This window comes from Idiotropiscis lumnitzeri, chromosome 7 (assembly GCF_059441095.1).
Source record: "Idiotropiscis lumnitzeri isolate Australia: NSW breed Sydney's pygmy pipehorse chromosome 7, RoL_Ilum_1.0, whole genome shotgun sequence".
Lineage (NCBI taxonomy): Eukaryota > Metazoa > Chordata > Actinopteri > Syngnathiformes > Syngnathidae > Idiotropiscis > Idiotropiscis lumnitzeri.
The window spans coordinates 164,871-184,317 of NC_142397.1; the positions used below are offsets into that span (position 1 = coordinate 164,871).

General features: G+C 50.7%; 3 protein-coding genes across 3 annotated transcripts; 2 read left to right on the forward strand and 1 right to left on the reverse strand.

Annotated features, from left to right (window-relative positions):
* The first annotated feature begins 625 nt into the window (after positions 1-625).
* Positions 626-2,396, forward strand: LOC148332951 (somatostatin-1-like). The gene is made up of 2 exons (XM_088299990.1): positions 626-776; positions 2,169-2,396. The coding sequence occupies exons 1-2, from the start codon at positions 666-668 to the stop codon at positions 2,394-2,396; spliced, it is 339 nt and encodes a 112-aa protein (XP_088156116.1). The 5' UTR covers positions 626-665.
* Positions 2,397-4,315: 1,919 nt separating this feature from the next.
* Positions 4,316-16,629, forward strand: ece2b (endothelin converting enzyme 2b). Its single transcript, XM_088299946.1, has 19 exons — positions 4,316-4,565; positions 5,789-5,875; positions 5,943-6,078; positions 6,563-6,796; positions 7,787-7,911; positions 7,985-8,131; positions 8,605-8,670; positions 8,750-8,938; positions 9,344-9,486; positions 9,673-9,787; positions 10,428-10,538; positions 11,051-11,149; positions 11,236-11,313; positions 11,698-11,801; positions 12,221-12,331; positions 13,081-13,148; positions 13,212-13,402; positions 13,520-13,615; positions 13,692-16,629. Exons 1-19 carry the CDS (start codon positions 4,533-4,535, stop codon positions 13,866-13,868), a joined length of 2,310 nt encoding a protein of 769 aa, XP_088156072.1. The 5' UTR covers positions 4,316-4,532; the 3' UTR covers positions 13,869-16,629.
* On the reverse strand, positions 14,626-19,190 carry spcs2 (signal peptidase complex subunit 2). Its single transcript, XM_088299987.1, has 5 exons — positions 19,059-19,190; positions 17,244-17,327; positions 15,937-16,097; positions 14,899-15,033; positions 14,626-14,835 (listed from the first exon to the last, which is right to left on the reverse strand). Exons 1-5 carry the CDS (start codon positions 19,098-19,100, stop codon positions 14,649-14,651), a joined length of 609 nt encoding a protein of 202 aa, XP_088156113.1. The 5' UTR covers positions 19,101-19,190; the 3' UTR covers positions 14,626-14,648.
* Between the last annotated feature and the right edge of the window lie 257 nt (positions 19,191-19,447).

The following is a 19,447-nucleotide window of genomic DNA, read 5'->3' on the forward strand; positions in this document are numbered from 1 at the left end:
CTTGTTGACAAGTTGATTTGTATCGAGGGTGAGGCTCAAAATATTCCCGCAAATCAATTCAGACAAAAACTTGAAAAACTTTTTTTTGCCTGGTTCATCTTTTGCTTGACAAATGCTCAAGTAAAAAAAAAAAAAACTACAGCTCATCAAAACGCAACGCAAACAAGCATTGGAGGAAAAAACACAAGAACAACTCACAACTGAATATCCAAATAAATAAATCAATAAAAACGAAGTAAAAAAAAAACAAAACTAAATATCATACATCTGATGCGTGTCAGAAAGTGTGCGTGTGCGTGTGCGCGTGAGTGTATGAGCGCTCTGTGCTTCCGTCTTTATGTGTACGCTTGTCACTGAGTGCGTGTGTGAATCACTTGTGCATGCCAGCTCATGAAATGTGTGCGTTTGCGTGTGTGCGCGTGAGAGAGAGCATCCTGGCGGGAAAGAAAGCAAAGTGCATGAAGATGGGTCATTTAACTAAAGTGTTTGCAGGGGGCGGAAGCATCATCAGTGTGTGCGCGTGTGCGTGCGTGTGTGCGCGCGCGCGTGTGTGCGTGACATCAGCATGGCCCTATAAGAGCGGCTGTGGTGGGATGGACCCCTTGCACACTAACTGTGACTTTTCCACGCGCACACACGCACGCGCACACGCTCGCGTACTGAGGATGAAGACGTGTTGGTGCCTCCTGATGCTCGTACTCACCGCGTGCGCCTCCTCAGCCATGCTCACGCGCACCAACACCAGACGCGGCGCAAGACTTGGCTCCTACAAACAGGTTGGACACGCTACACACACGCGCGCGCACGCACACACTTTTCAGGAAGCCTTCTTGGTCAACAACAACAACATGACTAAAAATCTTGTGCGAGTGTGCATGTGTGTGTATATTTACTCGAGTGAGAGTTGTTTGTGTATTGTGTGCGTGTCTCTCTATTTGTGATAATGTGTGTGTGCACAAGAGTGGCTGTTGGTGTGTGTCACACACATCCTGCACACTGAATTACTTCTGAGTGATGATGACGATGATGAAGATGATACCAAGATAACGATAAAGATAAAGATGTCCTTTAATAGTCCCACAATGAGGAAATTTGCAGTGTTCCAGCAGCAAAACACAACAATCACAAAACAAAACAATCTAACTTGATTTCTTTTGCCAATTTCACAATTTCACAATTTCACAATTTCAAAGCGCTTTTTAGATGGCCTCATCGAAATGAGAACCCAAATGAAAAGACATCAACAATAGATACCAGCAGAACAGCGAAAGTCCCGTTGAGTCGGAAGCTAAAAAATAAAAATGTGTCTTCAAACGGGTTTTAAAAGTGGACGGAAAGGGGGTGGGGCTTGCCTCACATTTAATGGGAGGTCAAAGGTCATTCCATAGGGAAGGACCGGCAACAGAATAGGCTGCGCTTAGTCCTCGGCGCCTCCAGCAGCATTCGGTCCTCAGACCTGAGGCAGCGGGCGGGTGCGAAGGGGGGGGGGGGGGAGCTTGGCGAGGTACGCTTGGACGAGGCCATGAAAAGAGTTCAAGACCCAAAGAAGCAAACTCAAAAGTGCACTGGGAGGTCAAGATCGGGGTGAAGTGATCCGTCTTGCGAGCGGCAGCATTTTAGACCACCTGGAGACGCTTGAGGGAGGACGAGCTGACTTCAAAGTCAAGCGCATGACAGTAATCTGGCCGAGATGGAACCGAGGTGTGGATTCCGGTTTCGAAAGAAAGGCCTTCCTCCACTTTCGCCCGCTGCCTCAGACGAAAGAAGCCGCAACGAACGACAGCGCTGATTTGCCCATCTCATTTGAAATGGCTGTCCAGTTTGAAGCGCAAGTTCGCAACTGTTGGCTTTAGCTCAGATGCCAGCGGGTAGAAGGGCCACGGGGACGGAACATCGTCACTTGAAGGAAATTAATTTTGATTTCCTCTAGACGGGACAAAAGTGGTCTCAAGGAGAAAGCGTCTTTTTTGCTCAGCGGGACATCGATCTGAACCGAGGGACAGCAAGTGTAACGAAAACAGCGAGGGGCCCAAAACGGAACCTTGTGGGACACCGTACGGCGTACGACAAAGCGGCAGAGCGGGACTCAGAGCAACCTAGGCCTCTAAACCATTCTAATGCACGAATAAAAAACGGTGTTGATGACGGCGATGCGGCCTCCCTTTCAGGACCTGCTGGGCCCGCCCTCCGCGGCGGAGGCGTTCCTTTGGGACCTCTTCCAGATGGCGAACGAGGCGACGGAGGAGGACGAGTGGCGGAATGCCGCGGAAGGATCCGAGGAGCGCGCGGCGCCGCTGCAGCGGTCCGTCGGCTTTGCCGCGCCGGCGCCGATGGGCCCTCGTGAGCGCAAAGCAGGATGCAAGAACTTCTTCTGGAAAACGTTCACGTCCTGCTGAGACGACGACTCATCCTTTTTTCCTTTTTCATCTTTTTCATGCTAACTTGCAATAAAAACATTTGGACGACATTTGAGCTTGTTCTCGTCTTCTGGACAGATGCTCCGCCCCCTCATTGAGCGCAGCCACTCAGCAGCCTCCATCACACATAGTTTTGCCATTTGAATTCTAATTCTGTTTTTTAATTTTCAAGGCGGTTTGATGTTTTTTTCATCAAACTTTTGGTCGCCGTTTAGTTTTCGTGCGACTTTTCATCTTGTGTGCAAGATTTGAAAATTCAACAAAAGACATTTTCCTGATCCAGTCCACAGACTTTGAATTCCAAGATGAGCTCGTTGCCATGTTTTGACAAACATTTTATTCCCTGAACAAAAATATTTGCCGTGAACTAAAATAAGCTGTCTACGCACACGCACACGCACGTGCGCACACGCACACGCGGCGGTTGAGTGAACTGATAACGGATGAAGAAAAATAAAAAGCAGAGGTCACATGTGGGGAAAGCCTGCAGCCTGTTGATAGCGTCTCCATGGCAACAAGCTTCCATTCATCAACCAACCGCCACCTTGCGCTCACCTGGACCCAAAATGTCCGCTTTGGCGTGTGTGGCCAAATTCACGCTGACCTTTAAATCCGGCCTGTTTCCATGGAGACGGCCCCTGAGCAAAGGTGGTGTTTTCGTGTATTTATTTGGGGAACTTTCTTTAGGAACTCGAAACACGGAAACACAACAGCCAAGAGGTGGCAAAGAAAAAAAGCGCCCAAAAACAAAGTTGGATGTGCCGTGTCGGCAATTTATTGCATTTTTATCGGCCATAATATAAACATTCCGACATTTCTGAATGTGCCATTTAGCCGAGAGTAGCCGATGAATCCTAGAAAATGTTTTCTTCTTCAGAGTGCTTCCAGCTGAGCGAGCTTTGTGCAGCAAAGCGCTTTTGCCATTCTCGATTGTTCTTCTGCAGGCTCGTCATTCAGGACGAGCGCGTTGCGGTCGGCCGACGCTCGGCAAATTCGGCCTAATGACAAAAAGACAAATGGGTGCTCATCAATTTGGACTTTGGGGAATCTAACTGGCGAAATCTCTGATCCTGAAAACGACACACAAGCAACAAGCTGAACGCAAACGAGCAAAGATGAATTGCAGCCACATTTCAATCATCAGAAGTCATTCCTGGCGACATTCAGTTTGGATACAGAAGCTCTGTAAAAAATAAAAATAAAATAAAATAAATAAATGGTTGGCTGCTCCTACCCCAGTTTCAAATCATTTTCGAAACGTGGATTTTTTTTTGCAACTTTTCGACGCAGTTGAAACCCAAATTCGGGTACTAAAAAGTTGCGCTACGGTGGCCGAGAAAGGTCGCAACAATTCCAAATCCAAAAATTAAGACGTCCGTGCATCGCCACTCAAGATCGGGTTCGTCGACTCCTTCGTGTCAACGGGTTCTTCCGAATGTTTGCCAAAACGACAATTTGACCCAAAACCGAAAAATATAGTCGACATGTAAATGATGCCGCAAAACGAAGAACGCCGCATCCAGAAGAATCACAAATCTCAATTTTTTCCCTGAGATTAGGGCGTGGCCATGGGGGGGGAGTGGCGAGGGGGGTCGGCCACGTAGCTCCGCCCCTGCATTGAAGGACTTTAAAGAAACAAGTCCAGCATACGATTTTTCGTCTGGAAATAGTCATGTGTTCAATTACTCGTTACCAGGAAAGGTAAAAAAAAGGCGACCGGTCCTCCATCATGGCCAGCGACCAATCCAAAGTGTCGCTCCCCTCTTGGTCCAAATCAGCTTGACAAGCAAAACAAATTATGAACGCCATTTGCGTGGAGAAGTGTTAGCGATGTCGGGTGGGCGTGGCCTGTGCGGTGACGTTCAGCATGACGTCAGCCGGCCGGGGTGTGTTTTATTTTGCGAGAGGAAGAGGAGGCTGGCTCGCGGTGGGCGTGGCCGTCGTCACACAAAAGACAAGAAGCCAAAGAGAAGAAGAGGAGCAAGAGGAGCGGGAGGAGGAGCGAGCACGCACGCACGCACGCACGCACGCACGCACGCACGCGGAGGATGGGCCGGCGGAGCTGCCGTCGGTAACGTTCTGTGTTCGGCCGGCTCGGCTCGGTTCGGTTCCACGATGAGCGTCGCCCTGCAGGACCTCCGCAACACTGTGAGTACACCTCCCCCCCCCCCCAACCCCCGGCGCCCCCCCACCGCCGAGCAGCAGGCAAGCTGTCATTCATCACGACGCCGCGTGACGTCACGCGCGGCGCCTGCGAAAACCAGTGCTGGAAGGTGACGTCAACGAACCGTCACCATAGCAACGCGCGCTCCGGGCGCGGGTTGTGAGCTCTGTGATGACGTCATAGCACCAGCCGTTGACTTTTGGCAGCCGAACGTTTTTTGGTGTGTTTTTTTTTCGTTTGTCTTTGGAATTGTGACGAGTGACCAACCAAGTGCGTGTGTGCGTGTGTCTAGGGTGGAAATGGGGGCACGCCCTGCAGTTGTCAAACGTCGTTTATTTGCTTTGTTTGTTTAGTCAAATCTGTGTCAGTGTGGTGGGAGGGGCACACCCTGCAGCTGTCACTCATGACAGTTTATTTGCTTTGTTAATTTCGTCAGGTGGGTGTGTTTGTTTAGTTTAGTAAGGCGTGCGTGCGCGCGCGTGTGGGGGGGTCAGCCCTTTTGAGTTTCCTGTCTGCAGCTCTCAACTTCCTGTCGTTGGATGCCCACCCAACTTCCCCGAAAACAAAACAAGATGCGCCCGCCCCACCGCCATCTTCATCATCTTCATCATCAGCAGCAGCAAATATAAAAAGCGTTTCATCCATATTTGCCGGCGTCATTTGCATTTTTTTAGGATTGATTTGTCAAGCGTTTTGGCAGCGGCGTTTTGCTGCCGTGGCAAATTTGAATTGCAGATCAAAACAGGAAAAAAATGACAATTGCGAACTTTCCAAACTATCCCACGATAACCTGAGTGAGGGGTCATAGGTCACACTTGAGCTCCAAACGCCCTCTGTTGGCTTGCGTCCACAAATTGGCGGCAGTTTGGCAAATGTGCAACTCGACGCAAATGAAGACGATGACACCTTGCGTATTTCAAACAAGCCTTCAGCCTGCTCGCTTAATGCTAACGCTAAGGCTAACGCTAGAACGAAATAAGATCTTTGTTGCGGCACTAGTTGTCTTTAAGCGATGGATATTTCAAGAATGCTGCGACACATAACAGCACTCGGTCATACATTCTTGATCCTCTCCAAGGAACAACTCACGCCAGCAGCTGCCCCCGGTGGCCAAGACGGGCACAACAGAAGGAGCAGCTCGTCGCCGTCCGTACGGCAACTTGGGACGTTTCTGTTGCGTTCTGATTGCGTTTCTGTCGCCGTGCAGATGTCCAACTACAAGCGAGCCACGTTGGAAGAGGACGACGCATCGGACGCCGCGGCCGAGGCGTCCTCGTCTCCCGACAGACTGGAGGTCAGCGAACGCGACGCCGTGCGCCGCTGCCGGCGTTCTGACGCGGTTTTTGCGTGTCCCCCATCAGGTGGGCTTCACTAAGCCCAGCACGGACTTTCTGGGCAGAAGAACCGGCATGGAGCTTCTGCTCGGCGTCCTGCTGCTTCTCAGCCTGCTGGCCCTGATGGCTTGCCTGCTGGCCCTCGGACTGGCCTTCGGTCCAGGTGAGCGACCGCACGAGCGACCAAAGACCAGCCCGGCACCTGTCCCCGCCGCCTCCTACGTGTTCAGGGTTCAGCGTTTGCTGATTTCTGTCGGGGAAAATCTCCCCCCTTCTTTTGCTGGACTCAGACTCAAGCAGTCCACGTCAGACTTTTCCCGAGTTTGATTTCAAGTATTGTTTTTTCTGGGTCGGAGGGAGGGGCGACGGGCGAGGGGGGGCAGGGCCCGTCCCTCTCCTGAATTGTGACGACATTGCTTGGAGAACAAGTGTTTCTTACCCACGACTGCCTTCCACTGGGCCAAGTTGTGTTACTCGTGCGGCAGAATCATTTCATTGCGTACTCGTAAGCCAAAAGGCCTTTGCTACAAACAGTTTTGAATTGTATGAATGGCGAGGGCAAAGAGCGTCCCACTCGGGCCGGGCCGGTCTTTCCGCACGACATCCGGCTCTCCCTCTGATCTGCGGCCTCTCGTGTCGGCGTCCAGTCACCGGCGGCAGCGGCGGCGGCGGCGGCGGTCTGTGTCTGACGGAGGCGTGCGTGAAAGTGGCCAGCCAGATGGTGGAGGCCATGGACCGCAGCGTCGACCCCTGCCGCGACTTCTACCAGTTCGCCTGCGGCGGCTGGATGCGCAAGAACCCGCTGCCGGATGGCCGCTCGCGCTGGTCCACCTTCAACAGCATCTGGGAGCAGAACCAGGCGCTCCTCAAACACCTGCTGGGTGAGGCCCGGCGCCCAACGTCCAAGACGGCTCACCTTTCAGCCAAAAGACGGCTTCACGTCAAAACCTCAACTGTGGATTTGCCCGACGAAGCTCGACAGGCGTTGCCGGGTTGCAAAAGCAATTTGGCAATTTGGCGTTACGACGTTACGGCGGATGCTAACAGACAGCTCGTTAGCTCCAATGAATGTCGCTGAAAGAAATCATCCATCCCGCAATCCCAAAACAATCATGAGCTGGCTAATTTTCTATTCAAATCCGTTGAGCTTATTTTGGTAGGAAGTGTTTTGTCAAACCAAAGTGGGTTAACGCTTTGACTTCCTCGCTGTTCTCTCTTTCTGTGGTATTGCCCCCCCCCCCTTGACGTGACGTCACAATAAGGAAATACTAGCCTGAACGCTGCTGTGTCACGTCTCTTCATACACAAAAGTAGTGGTAGTGGCGCTCAAGACGCGTTCGGAGGACATTTTGGTTCGTCACACGCACGAGGGCCGATTTGTGGGCCGGACTAAAATCAACCTTTGGCCTTTGATTTTTCAAATTTGTTGGGCGTCCGGGGACGGATTGGCCAGCTGTGCTGGACAGTTTCTCATGCTCTGAGATCAACAGTGGAAAAAAAAAAGAAGTCATTGATGAGCAAAATTGGCCCTCAAAGAAAAAAGTGATCTTGAGCCTTGCAAACCGCTTTTAAAAAAAGAAGACAAGATGGACGCCATGGCAATGATGGTTCGATTGATTGGGTTGTTGGGCGCCGAGTCGGTTGGTTGTCGTTTGAGTTAATTGGCTTCGTCCACGCCTCCGTCAAACAATTTGGGCAGAATGAGCAACAAATCCGGTGCCTGCCGCCCCCTCAGGGGAAGTCCACAGTTGAGATTTGGAAACAAGCGAGCCTTTTGGATCCAAGTTGAAACGTCTTTGAAACGCCACCACGTCCAGTTGGCCGAATTTGCGTTGACGCCACGCGAGCGCGTGGCCGCTTTTGACTTTCAGAGAACGGAACCTTCAACGACAGCAGCGAAGCCGAGAAGAAGACGCAGTCCTACTACCTGTCCTGCCTCAACACGCAGAAGATCCAAGATTTGGGCGCCCAGCCGCTCGTGGACCTCATCGTCCGGGTAACCGCCGGCCCCCGGCATCGGCGGCGTCGCGTGTTCGAGCGGACGCGGCGCTTTCAATGCTTTCGTGCAGGTGGGGGGGTGGAACCTGACGGGAGCGTGGGACAAGGACAACTTCATGGAGGTGCTGAAGGTGGTGTCGGGACCGTACCGGGCGCAGCCCTTCTTTAGTGTGGGCGTCAGCACCGACCCCAAGAACTCCAACAGCAACGTCATCCAGGTGCGTTGCCGCCGCCGCCGCCGCCGCTTCTCACGCTTCCTTGCCAATGGTGATTCATCTGGCACTTTGGAAGGTGATCAGTCCCTTCTTTGTCTAAATCGGGCACGTCCAACTCATTTTTGTGGACGGTCGCCACATTGTAGTTCTGGTTTCCGTCAGAGGGCGAACCCATCTAAATGTACGATCGCATACGCTCGACAAATAGATTAGAAGACGGTTTGGAAATGAGAAGTCGGTACGTAATTGTTTGGTTTATTTGAAAAAGGGGGGATTGGTCACAAATCGGAATGTTGTGAAAAGTGAAGAAAATGTGTCTTTGCGGGCCACATAAAATGAGGTTGTGGCCCAGATCTGGCCCGCGGGCCTGGAGTTTGACACCCGTGGTCTAAATGATGGGTTGGACCCCTTCCAAAGAAGGGGCTTGTGTTGCGGAGTTGTGGCGTCGCGGCTGCGGTCTCATTCTTTGCCCGCAGGTGGACCAATCGGGGCTCTTCCTGCCGTCCCGGGACTATTATCTCAACAAGACGGCCAACGGCAAGGTGAGCGCGAGAGCGAGAGTGAGAACGAGAGCACGCGCGTTTCGGGGCCTTTGGTGAGCTGCGCTCGTGTCCGCCGCAGGTGCTTCAGGCGTACTTGGACTACATGGTGGAGTTGGGCACCCTGCTGGGGGGCTCGCGGGCGTCGGCGCTGGAGCAGATGCGGCAGATTGTGGACTTTGAGACGCAGCTGGCCAACATCACCGTTCCGCAGGACCAGCGGCGAGACGAGGAGAAGATCTACCACAAGGTCACCATCGCCGAGCTTCAGGTGAGCTCCATCGGAAATTTTGGCCACGTAAGCGGGAAGACGAGAGCGGTCGGACCGCTATGGAGCTCTCGGCGGCGTCCGGCGGGTACGACCTTCAAACGTTTGCCGTGACGTCGGATTGGCATCTTTTCGTGCGGCGGCGGCTGGGAACTCGCCAGTCACCGCGGCAACCGTTGCTACGGGACCGCACGCACAAATGATGAGGGCTGAAGGTGATGAGGAGGAGGATGAAGAAGACGATGATAACGTTTGTGACGATGATGATGATGATGCGGGCGTGTCGCCCAAGCCGCCCGCGGGTGGCGCCACCAACTAGCGTTCACGCAGCGGCAGAGTAAGTCACGAGAACGTGGATTGTCCAAATCAAAGCGCCGCCCATGTGTGCGTGTGCGTGTGCGAGTGCAGACGCTGGCTCCGGCCGTGGACTGGCTCGACTTGCTGTCGTCGTGTTTGTCGCCGCTGGAACTCAACGACAGCGAACCTGTTGTGGTTTACGCGCGGGAATATCTCCAACAAGTCTCCCAACTCATCAACAGGACGGAGCACAGGTGAAGCACTTGCAAACACACATCACACGCACGCACGCACGAGGTGGATGTGACGCCGTCAACTCCGCGATGAATATTCACTCAGTGTGTTGTTTCAGCAGTGCGTATGAAACTGGTTGCTTTGGAAACGCTTGCTGACCTCTGACCTGAAGCAGATTTTCACATGTTCTGTGTGTGCACGTGTAGTGTGTTGAACAACTATATGATGTGGACGTTGGTTCAGAAGAGCGTGTCGGGTCTCGATCAACGTTTTGAGAACGCGCAGGATAAACTGCTGGAAAGTCTCTACGGCACCAAGAAGGTAAACCGCCGCGCAACTAGCAAACAAGCTAACTTGAACCCCTTTAGCGGAGCTGGGCACTTGAGTCCACCGCCCTCCGTCCGCAATCTCGGTACCCGTCCGGCCTCGACCAAAAATTGTCGGTCCCTGAAAAAAGATTTTTAAAAAAAAGCATGCGTGCAGATGTCGCCGCCGATGAGATGCTAACGTTTATTTCAAGATCGTTAACGAGCTAATTTACGATTCAAATGCGCTCACCTTGTTATGGTCTTCTTGGTCTCCTTCTTCTTCTCCACGAACGTGCCCAATGCAAGTACGGACGCACTTTTGTACTTTTGCCGCGTTCGGAGTTGAGAAGAATTTTTGAGCGCCTCGCGGTCGCGTCGCACGCACGAGGGCCGCACTGAAATCCACCTCCAGCCTTGTTTAGTTGTGTGTTAGCCATGGCCGCGCCCCAAAAATGGCCGTCCGTTCCGCCTCCGAAACGGACTGCCCAGCTCTGCACTTGAGCTCGTTCATCTTCAACTTCTCGTAACTTGAAGTCGACAAATAACGACTGGATCGACTGCAGTCGTGGCATGCGAAGCATCACTTTTTGAAAGCATCCACCATCCTGAGCGCTTGTGACCTCTCGACCTTTTGTGTGCTTTGTGCCAAGCAGTCGTGCACGCCGCGCTGGCAGATGTGCATCGGCAATACGGACGACACGCTGGGCTTCGCTCTGGGGGCGCTCTTCGTCAAGGCCACTTTCGACAAACACAGCAAAGACATCGTGAGTCGGCACCGCACGCGCCTCGCACCCGAAAGTCACTCATTCTTTGGCGAGCATATTCCATCGACGGATCGCAATCGGAAAATCAAGTCTTCGTTTGCACTCTTTGACTTCGAAGCGAGCGCAGAAAACACACAAGATTTGCTTCCGCTTTGGCATGTCGATTGTTGTTTGGATTGCAAACGTTTTTTATGAAAAACAACAAAGACAATCAGCCGGCTTTCTGAAATTTACAATTTACAGTTGATCAATTGAATCCTTTCACGTTAAACGAGGTGATTTCGAAAATAGCATATTCCCTCGCACACGCCTCCCTCTCTCATCATAATATATATATAGATATATATATAGATATATATAGAGAGAGAGAGAGAGAGAAGAAATAATGAGTGACTTTTTGGGTTGGGGGGGATTTTCCATGGCCGCTAGAAAATAGAGAAGGGTTGGAAATGGAACCCCCCCCCCCCCCCCCCCCGACCCCAAGCATGTTGATATGTGCACGTGTGTCGCAGGCTGAGGAGATGATCAACGAGATCCGAGCTGCCTTCAAACGAGCTTTGGACCGACTCAAATGGATGGACGACGACACCAAACAAGCCGCTAAAGAAAAGGTCGCACGCGCGCACACGCGCGCGCACGCTCGCATGAGCGCGCTCAGCCAGCATGCTGATGTGTGTGCTGTCAACGGTGTTGTTAGGCAGATTCCATCTACGACATGATCGGTTTCCCCGACTTCATCATGGACGACAAGGAACTGGATGACGTTTATGACGGGGTGAGTTTGTCCGTCACGCCGGGCATGGAGTGGTCGCCAGCCGTCTCTCTTTCTGGTCGTCGCATCTTCACGGTGCGCATTTTCTCATTATCCAGCCTTTCAACGACTCGGTCAAATTTGTATTCATGAAAATATCATCAAAATAACACGGACGATGTTAGCGCTTGTACAAAACTGCCCCAAACGCGCCAGGACACGCGTGAGGAGCCGCAAAAGTGGTTCCACTCGACGGACACGCAACGTCAACGATGCCACAACACGATAGGATTGCGGCGCGTTCGTCACGTGACCACTCCATGGTCTGAGAATGTGAGACGGTTGGTTGTTGGAAAACGGGTGGGCGGAGCCACGCTTGAACAAGTGCTTCATGTGCGTGTGTTTCAGTACGACGTTTCCGAAGAAAGTTTCTTCCAGAACATGTTGAACTTCTACAACTTCTCTTCAAGAGTCATGGCCGACCAACTCAGAAAAAGCCCCAACAAAGACCAGTCAGAAGACACCACAGCACACCACACCGGTCTCGCACCGCATCGCATTTTGCGCACACTTTGACAGCGTACAAAGCAAGTTTGACACATTTGTCGGGGTTGCGATGAATTCTCTTTCAGAACTCATCCTGACCGCAAAAAGCACGAGCCGCTCGCTCGTAAATGTTTGGCTTCATTTCTTGCCGTCTCTCCCGTCGAGTCGACATCGAATGCAAGCGAGCTGAGGAAAAGACCTTGTTGAAATTCACCCGACCCAGCGAAGCGCTTTTGGCGCACGGGCCGTCACTTTGTTATATGGGCCGCGTCGACATCATAATCGCGCACGAAACTCAGATGTTGACTGCACTTTGATCGCTCTCGAGTCGGGTTGGGGGAAAAAACGCCACACTGCTGGTGTGGTTTGTGTTGTGTGGTTGCAGGTGGAGCATGACTCCGCCCACGGTCAACGCGTACTACATGCCCACCAAGAACGGAATCGTTTTCCCCGCTGGAATCCTTCAAGCGCCGTTCTACGCCCACGACCATCCCAAGTCAGTTGCACGCATTTCGTATCTGTGAGGAGCTTGTCACTCATCCGGCATTTGCAACAATTCGAACGTGCGATGTGGACTTGCCCTCCTCAGCTGCTCAAACGCGACCAATCTTTCACCGGCCTGGTGGAAAATGGGCTCATTCGGGCTGTTCCATCTCGGTCCACTTTTAAAAACTCGTTTGAAGACACGATTTCATTCTTTATTTGGAATTGAGCCATTCACGCCGCCAGCAAAAAAAAAAAACAACCTAAATCGGATGCAGATCCTATACGCGCAAAAAAAAAAAAAAATCCAAAGTGGTTCGCATTTGACTGCAGTGTGACGGGAAATAACGGCGGGCTGGACAAGATGGACAAAATTTCATACCTCAATGGTCCTGCCAGATCACGAAATGGTAACCATAAAATCTGAAGACGCAAGGGCCCATCTCAAACGCGGGAGAGCAAAATATCGCTCTCACCGTGTGAATTGTCCAACTCAACGATTTGCTCGGCACTCACCGCGGACATGGCTATGAAACCCGAGGTCGGGGGGCAGAAGGAGGCCGGCCGTTCACCAAGACCGGAACGCTGCGACTCGTGTGACCGCAGGCCAAGCCGGTGACGGAGGCCCTTGAAGAGTCGCTCGGCCATTTGTGACAAAAAAAATAAATAAAAAATAGCACAACCACTCGAGATTTGAAAGATTTGACGTCTTCAACGACCGTTTGAGAAAATACAACATTGGCGTGTGTCTTTGTACCAAAGGGCGCTGAACTTTGGCGGCATCGGGGTGGTGATGGGCCACGAGCTGACGCACGCCTTCGACGACCAAGGTGAGCGGGAATCAAATTCAGCCGGCGGGCGGCGTTAACGCTTCGCCGCCCGCCTGCGCGCAGGGCGCGAGTACGACAAGGACGGCAACTTGAAGCCGTGGTGGCGCAACTCGTCGGTGGAAGCCTTCCGCCAGAGGACCGAGTGCATGGTGGAGCAGTACGACCGATACGCCGTCAACTCGGAGCGCGTCAACGGCAAGCAGACACTCGGGGAGAACATCGCCGACAACGGAGGCCTCAAGGCCGCCTACGACGTGAGTCCGAACGCGAGCTGAGCCAAATCGAGCCCAACACGGCGCTACGCTTTTCCTCCTCCGGGACGATCTCGCTTGCGTCGACACTCCGAACTCCTTTTCTTTGGTTGCCTTCAGGCGTACCAGATGTGGGTCGGCAAGAACGGTGAGGAGAAGAGGCTTCCTGCCGTCAACCTGACCAACGAGCAACTCTTCTTCGTTGGTTTTGCGCAGGTGAGATGCAAGGCGACGGACGAGGCGACGCGGCTCCTGTTCCATTTCTGTAAGATTTCATTTTTTGGGGTTCCAGGTGTGGTGCTCCGTCCGGACACCAGAAAGTGCTCACGAGGGTTTGGTGACCGACCCGCACAGTCCGCCTCGCTACCGCGTCATCGGCACGCTCAGCAACTCGGCCGAGTTCAGCCGACATTTCCGGTGCCCCGTTGGAAGCGCCATGAACACCGGCAGGCGCTGCGAGGTCTGGTAGACCAGCGGATGTCGACGCCGTCGCTTCCGCCAACTCTGGGGTGCCCGAGTGCGATCCCCAAGACGCCTCTCGGGCCTGCCTTACGCGTCTCCTTCCTCCAACGCACCCGAGTCAAACCATCGGGATCGTTGGCGGGCTCCGAGAAGGATCCCGATCGTTTGGAATCGGAAGAAATGGAAAACTCGAGAGGACCGCACTTGGGCACTTCCGCTCTTATTCACTTCCTGGGTGGACTCAAGATGGCCGAGTTGGACAAATGCGCTTTCGATCGGAATTCATTCGATGCCGTCGTCGTTTTGATGATGATAAAGAAAATATTCACCGCAGCCGATGTGCATCGTGTCCGTCACTGTCACGTCCTGTCGCCAGAATGCCCGTCGTCGTGGTAACAAACACACCAACACATCCCTTTGACGTCGCACCTTCTACTTCGGGGTGTCAAAAACGCGGATGGGACCGCTCGTAGACAAAACCTCGAAAATGGCAACAAAAAACAAACAAACGTGTGTTTGAAGACGAGTCGCAAAGCTCGCCGTTTCGCGAGAGCTCAGTCCGGAGAGACGGCTCTCGGCATCCCCTCGGAGCCTTGGCTTCCTCCGACGGCGACCATGAAAAGATTGCACAACAAATGAAATGGTGGGAAGCATTTGCTGCTGCGCTTTTTGCTTCTCAACAATGATAAACGCGAGCGCGCGCCTTCAAACGGTTTGATGCGAGCGAGCGAGCGAGGATGCTCGGACAAAGGAGCACAAAGCAGTCAAGGAAGCGGAAGCGCCACTTTTATTTGCTCTTCTTGTCAGTGGCGAGCGCGTCGTGAAGCGCCGACACGCACTTCTCAAACCGGTCCATGGCCAGCGTGCCGTTGTGATCAAAGAACGCCGCCACCGACGAGGTCATGTGACTCTCCAGCCACGTCTTGCGCTTGCCGCCTCCGAAGGCCACCCGCAACGTGTACCGGTCGTCGAACCTGCCGGCGAGCGAGCGGTCTGTCATCCGGCGGCCGTGTGCGGGCCAACGGGCGGGCGCTTACCGCTTGAGTGAGGACGAAAGGTGCCAAACGTGGTCCGGATCCATCCCGGTCGGGTCCTTCTGGAGCGCCACCAGGAAGATGTTCTTCTCCTTGTACGACGTGTACAGCGTCAGGATGGCCATCATGATGAAGTAGGTGAGGGCCGCCGTCAAGGAGCACATGTGCATCACGTGACTTGAGACTGGCGCTCAAACATGAGCCCCAAAAGAAGAAATGATCAGAGCTGGGCACTTGTCCCTTTTTTGCCCTGCGGCCGCGATCTCGGTGCCAAATATTATTTACCGAGCAACGCATTTCTTATTTGAGGAGTCCCACTTTTTTCTCCTTGACGGATGCACAACATGCACTAAAGACGAAATCAAGTTTCCATTTTTTATTTGTATTTTTTACTTTATTTGACTTTTTGATCATTTGGATCTGTTAAAGAACTTCAAGTCTTTGACTTTTATTTTGAGCTCAAAAAAAGTCCATGTGTGTTTTTCACACTTTTGTAAAAATGGCTTATTTTTTTGGACGCAATTATCTGGGAGCAGCCGCCATAAATAAACGGAAAATAATCTGCACATGTGATCCGTATCGGTGTCATAAAACCCTAACGGGAAGATCGCTCGTTTGAATTGCAAAGAAGTCAGACGGAGGTCGTTGGCGTGGGCGTGGCGTGGGCGTGGCGTGCACGACACACACAGATTGGGCTTGTTTTCAACACCAATCCATCGACATTTACAGTTTACAAAGCGCACTCCACGTTGACGTGACGTGAAACGTCGGCCATGTTGAAATGATCCGTCCACTTTTTTTTTTTTTGCTTGCGCCACCAAACGTTGCGAACGCTTACAACAATTTGTATTTTGGATGTTTACGACACAAATTCAAGAGGTTTTTTTTCCTTCGCTCTCCTGCGGGCTGTCGTTCATATATCTTTGCTGTGAAGTAGGGCGCAAGAAATAAAGTCTTTGGCTTGGCCGAACAAACGAGAACAATTTGATGCGCAAGATTCAGCGCAAGACGGACCGACTCGCGTCCGTCGGGAAAGGATATAAGACCACGCAACAGGCCAGGACGGGCTTGGACTGGGGGAAGGGGTGCAGGTAGTCCCAGACCAGGGCCACCATGGCGAAGACGCACGACACCGTGCAGATGAGCAGACGACCGTCCACTAGACCAAAGTTCTCCTCGTAGCCGTACTTCTCCAGCAGCACCTGCGCAAAGGCGTCGCACAATTTCAGTCCGCTTCAAGCAAGACGTGTGACAACTTCACGGCACAATTTCACACTCAAGTCGTGGGAAAAAGCCATCGGCGCACCGCGACGTCGCTTGCTTGACATTTTAGCGCTTTGACAAAAGAGCGCCGACGACGACTTGCACTTTTTTCCCGCTGGGCCTGCTGCCCTGCCCTTCGTTTTCTCCCGCAGCTTTTTTCTTTCCTTTGAGAACCGTGTCCACCAAGCCCCTCCCACTTTTTGCAAAACATCACTTCTTTTAATAAGTAATATTTGGGATTCATGCGGAATTGTGGATATGAGAAAGCATTTTTTAAACTCCAAAATGTTTGACATTTGCTACTAATGTTCATATTCTTTGTGCATGTCAGATGAGGTCAATCAAATCATTGTCCCGTAGCAACGCTAAATTGATTCCTAATATCATTTTGAGACTGATTATTGTGTACGTCTCAACACTCTGTGGTGCAAATACTATTGATGAGATGATAAATATTTGATATACGTTTGACCTCTCCGCCATGATGACGACGTCTTCTTTTCTGTCTCGATACGTATTGATTTGTGTTCGTAGCTGCCGACTCTCCGCCCTAACGCGGTTCGAGTCAGACTGGTGTGAAAAGTCCACTGTACACCGAAACACTAATGTTGGGTCGAATCTGAATTTCACCTTAGCAATTAGCACGCTTAGCGCTTCCTCGTTTAAAACGCTACTTGTTAGTGGCGTCGTTTGTTTGTCCCCGCGGAGGAGATGGTCCGCATGACGCGGCCCGTTGCTGCGGCGGCGCAAGCTAGCTTGGCGTCGAGCATTCAAAGCAGTGGCGAAAGAAATGACTTCCGACACTACGGGCGACAGCGCGACACTTTTTTTTCTTTTTTTTTTTAACGTTGGGCACAAACCTCAGCTTTGACAATCTCGAAATCACAATGGCCGAGATTGCAATTTCGGTCCCAAAACGATACATCGTTCAGCCCTAGTTGCTCCCTTCGTACGGCAAACAAGTCGTAAATACAAATGGCAACTTTTTTTGTTTAGTGGAGTGCTGTAAGATATCGCAAGTGTCAAATGGCTGCGGCATATCGTCTGGCGCTACGTGCCAAGTAGCCCATTGGCAGGCCACGCACCTGCTTGGCGGCATCATCCAGAGAGTTCTTGACCGCGGCGCCGTCCCATTTGTCGATCTTCACCGGCTTCTCATCGATTCTCCACTGAAACGCAGAACCGAGACGTCATTGCTAAAGCAAACATCGCGACCACATCAAGGAATGGTGCCCTAAAACTTGATTTTTCTTTTCTTTTTTTTTATTGAATCAAATCAGACATGTCAGAAAAAAAATCACAATTAAATCTTTTCCTGAAATTGTTCAGCTCTTGACGTAACTGTAGATTTTGAAAAAGGATTCATCCGTCAATTGTTTTGATGAATCAAAGCAGAAAAAAAAATTCTTCAAACTGACTGTGAAGAAAATACAAAAGCAGACAATATTCACCGTTAAGTGGCTGAAATCAATTTCAGGTTCAACAATGACTGGAGAGGATGACTCGATTATCCGAGCCGACGATTCGTTTGGCAAAAGCGCATTCATCCTAAGTAAAGCTTCCATACGAGTTGGAGAAGTGAACTTGTTTGCAATGGCCTCCCACCAAACGTTAGAATGTCCATTTGGAAAAGCGCAACATTTGTTTGGACTCTGCAATGTTTTACTTTTTTAACGTTATTCACGTGCTTTGCTGTCTTCAAACGGCGGATGTTAGTCCATGTACGGCAATTGTAGGCAGCGATGGGGGTTTTGAAATTGCTCCAGAAATCAAGTTGCGTTGAGTTTGTCGCCTCACGTCTGCGCCATGCACATGTGCGCAACATTCATCTTCATCCAACAAAGTTGCTGCTGCTCCAAACAAGTGGATTACTCCTTTAAAAAAAAGACCATGACTTAAAAAAAAAAAAAACGCGCACTCCTTTCTTGCCCACGTGGACAAACTTTCACTGGCATTAGTTTCTCCAAGCTAATGGCTGCCCACTATGCAGCTGATGTATGATGTATGAACACTGCAGCACTTAACTCATACTTAGTTGCATTCAAGGTATTTATATGGCTGTCCATTAGTGTGTTTTTTGAAACTGTACAGTATTTTAAATTTATGTTATGTTTTCTCTTGTAGAATCTAACATCAACCCGCCACAGGGACAACAGATGCAAATTAGCCATTGGCTATAATCTGGCATATTTACGGGGAACTGTTTGATTAATATGCACTGTCCCTGTATACATTCAAAAATAAATACATACAAAATGTCTCAAGTCATATTGTCGTTAAATTGACACCAAATGCCCACTGGGTCATGTTAAGACAGTCGAACGAGACTGGGAAAACCAAATCAGAGCGAATGATAGACTTGATAGTCGCTGGCCTGATGAGGATGAGGAGCCTTGATCTGCTGCAGCAGGGCAATGGCATTCTTCTTTGCTTTGATTTCAGCCCAGAAAAACGTTTGACAAGCCTGTCTTATCAATACAATTAAAGTGATGTTGAATTGCCATCAGTTGCTTCTTGGGATGAAAACAAATGTGGACTGAACGACCTGGCCAAAATGCCATTCTCGTTCGTACGTGACGGCAGCAACGTTTTTGATACAAACACTCCAATTATAATAACTGCAACAAATATTATTATTTTAAGTCACTCCGCGCCGTGTGGGTGGTTGATCGATTAAACGAACGATTCTAATGATTGAGTTGATCGAAAAGAACCGTCATGGCCATAATAGATTCCGCTTTAGCATGTTAGCTTAGCTGCCCGCCTGTAAATTCTTCCTCGTCGCCATTCGCTTACGATGATGACGTTTCTATCCACCGGACGACACAAGTGCGAATTTAACTTCGCTGGCGGCCGTGAAAAACAAAATGAATTGAAGACATAGGAGCACACCATCTTACTTTCTCTAAGAGGCCGCTCTTTCCACTACGCGAAGCAGCCATTTTTTCGTTCTTACGTCCCAAACACTACAATCCTGACCTGTTAGCTGCTGATTGGTCGGAAACTTGCAGATTTTGCGTCATCATACCGCGATGCCATAATGAATCCATCAATTTCTGAAGTAGACACCCTTATTTAAATTATTTTTGATTGAGGTAGATAATTATTTTAAATCTCTTGATCTAATAACAAATAAAAATGGGGATCAATAATTAAATAATTAATATACGTTCAGAAATCTTTAAAGACTAGTTCAGTGTGTTTTGTAAAAACTGTCATTCTCGTTACTATTGTAGCTTTTATTTATTATATATAATTGGTCTGTTTGTATGTATGTATATATATATAT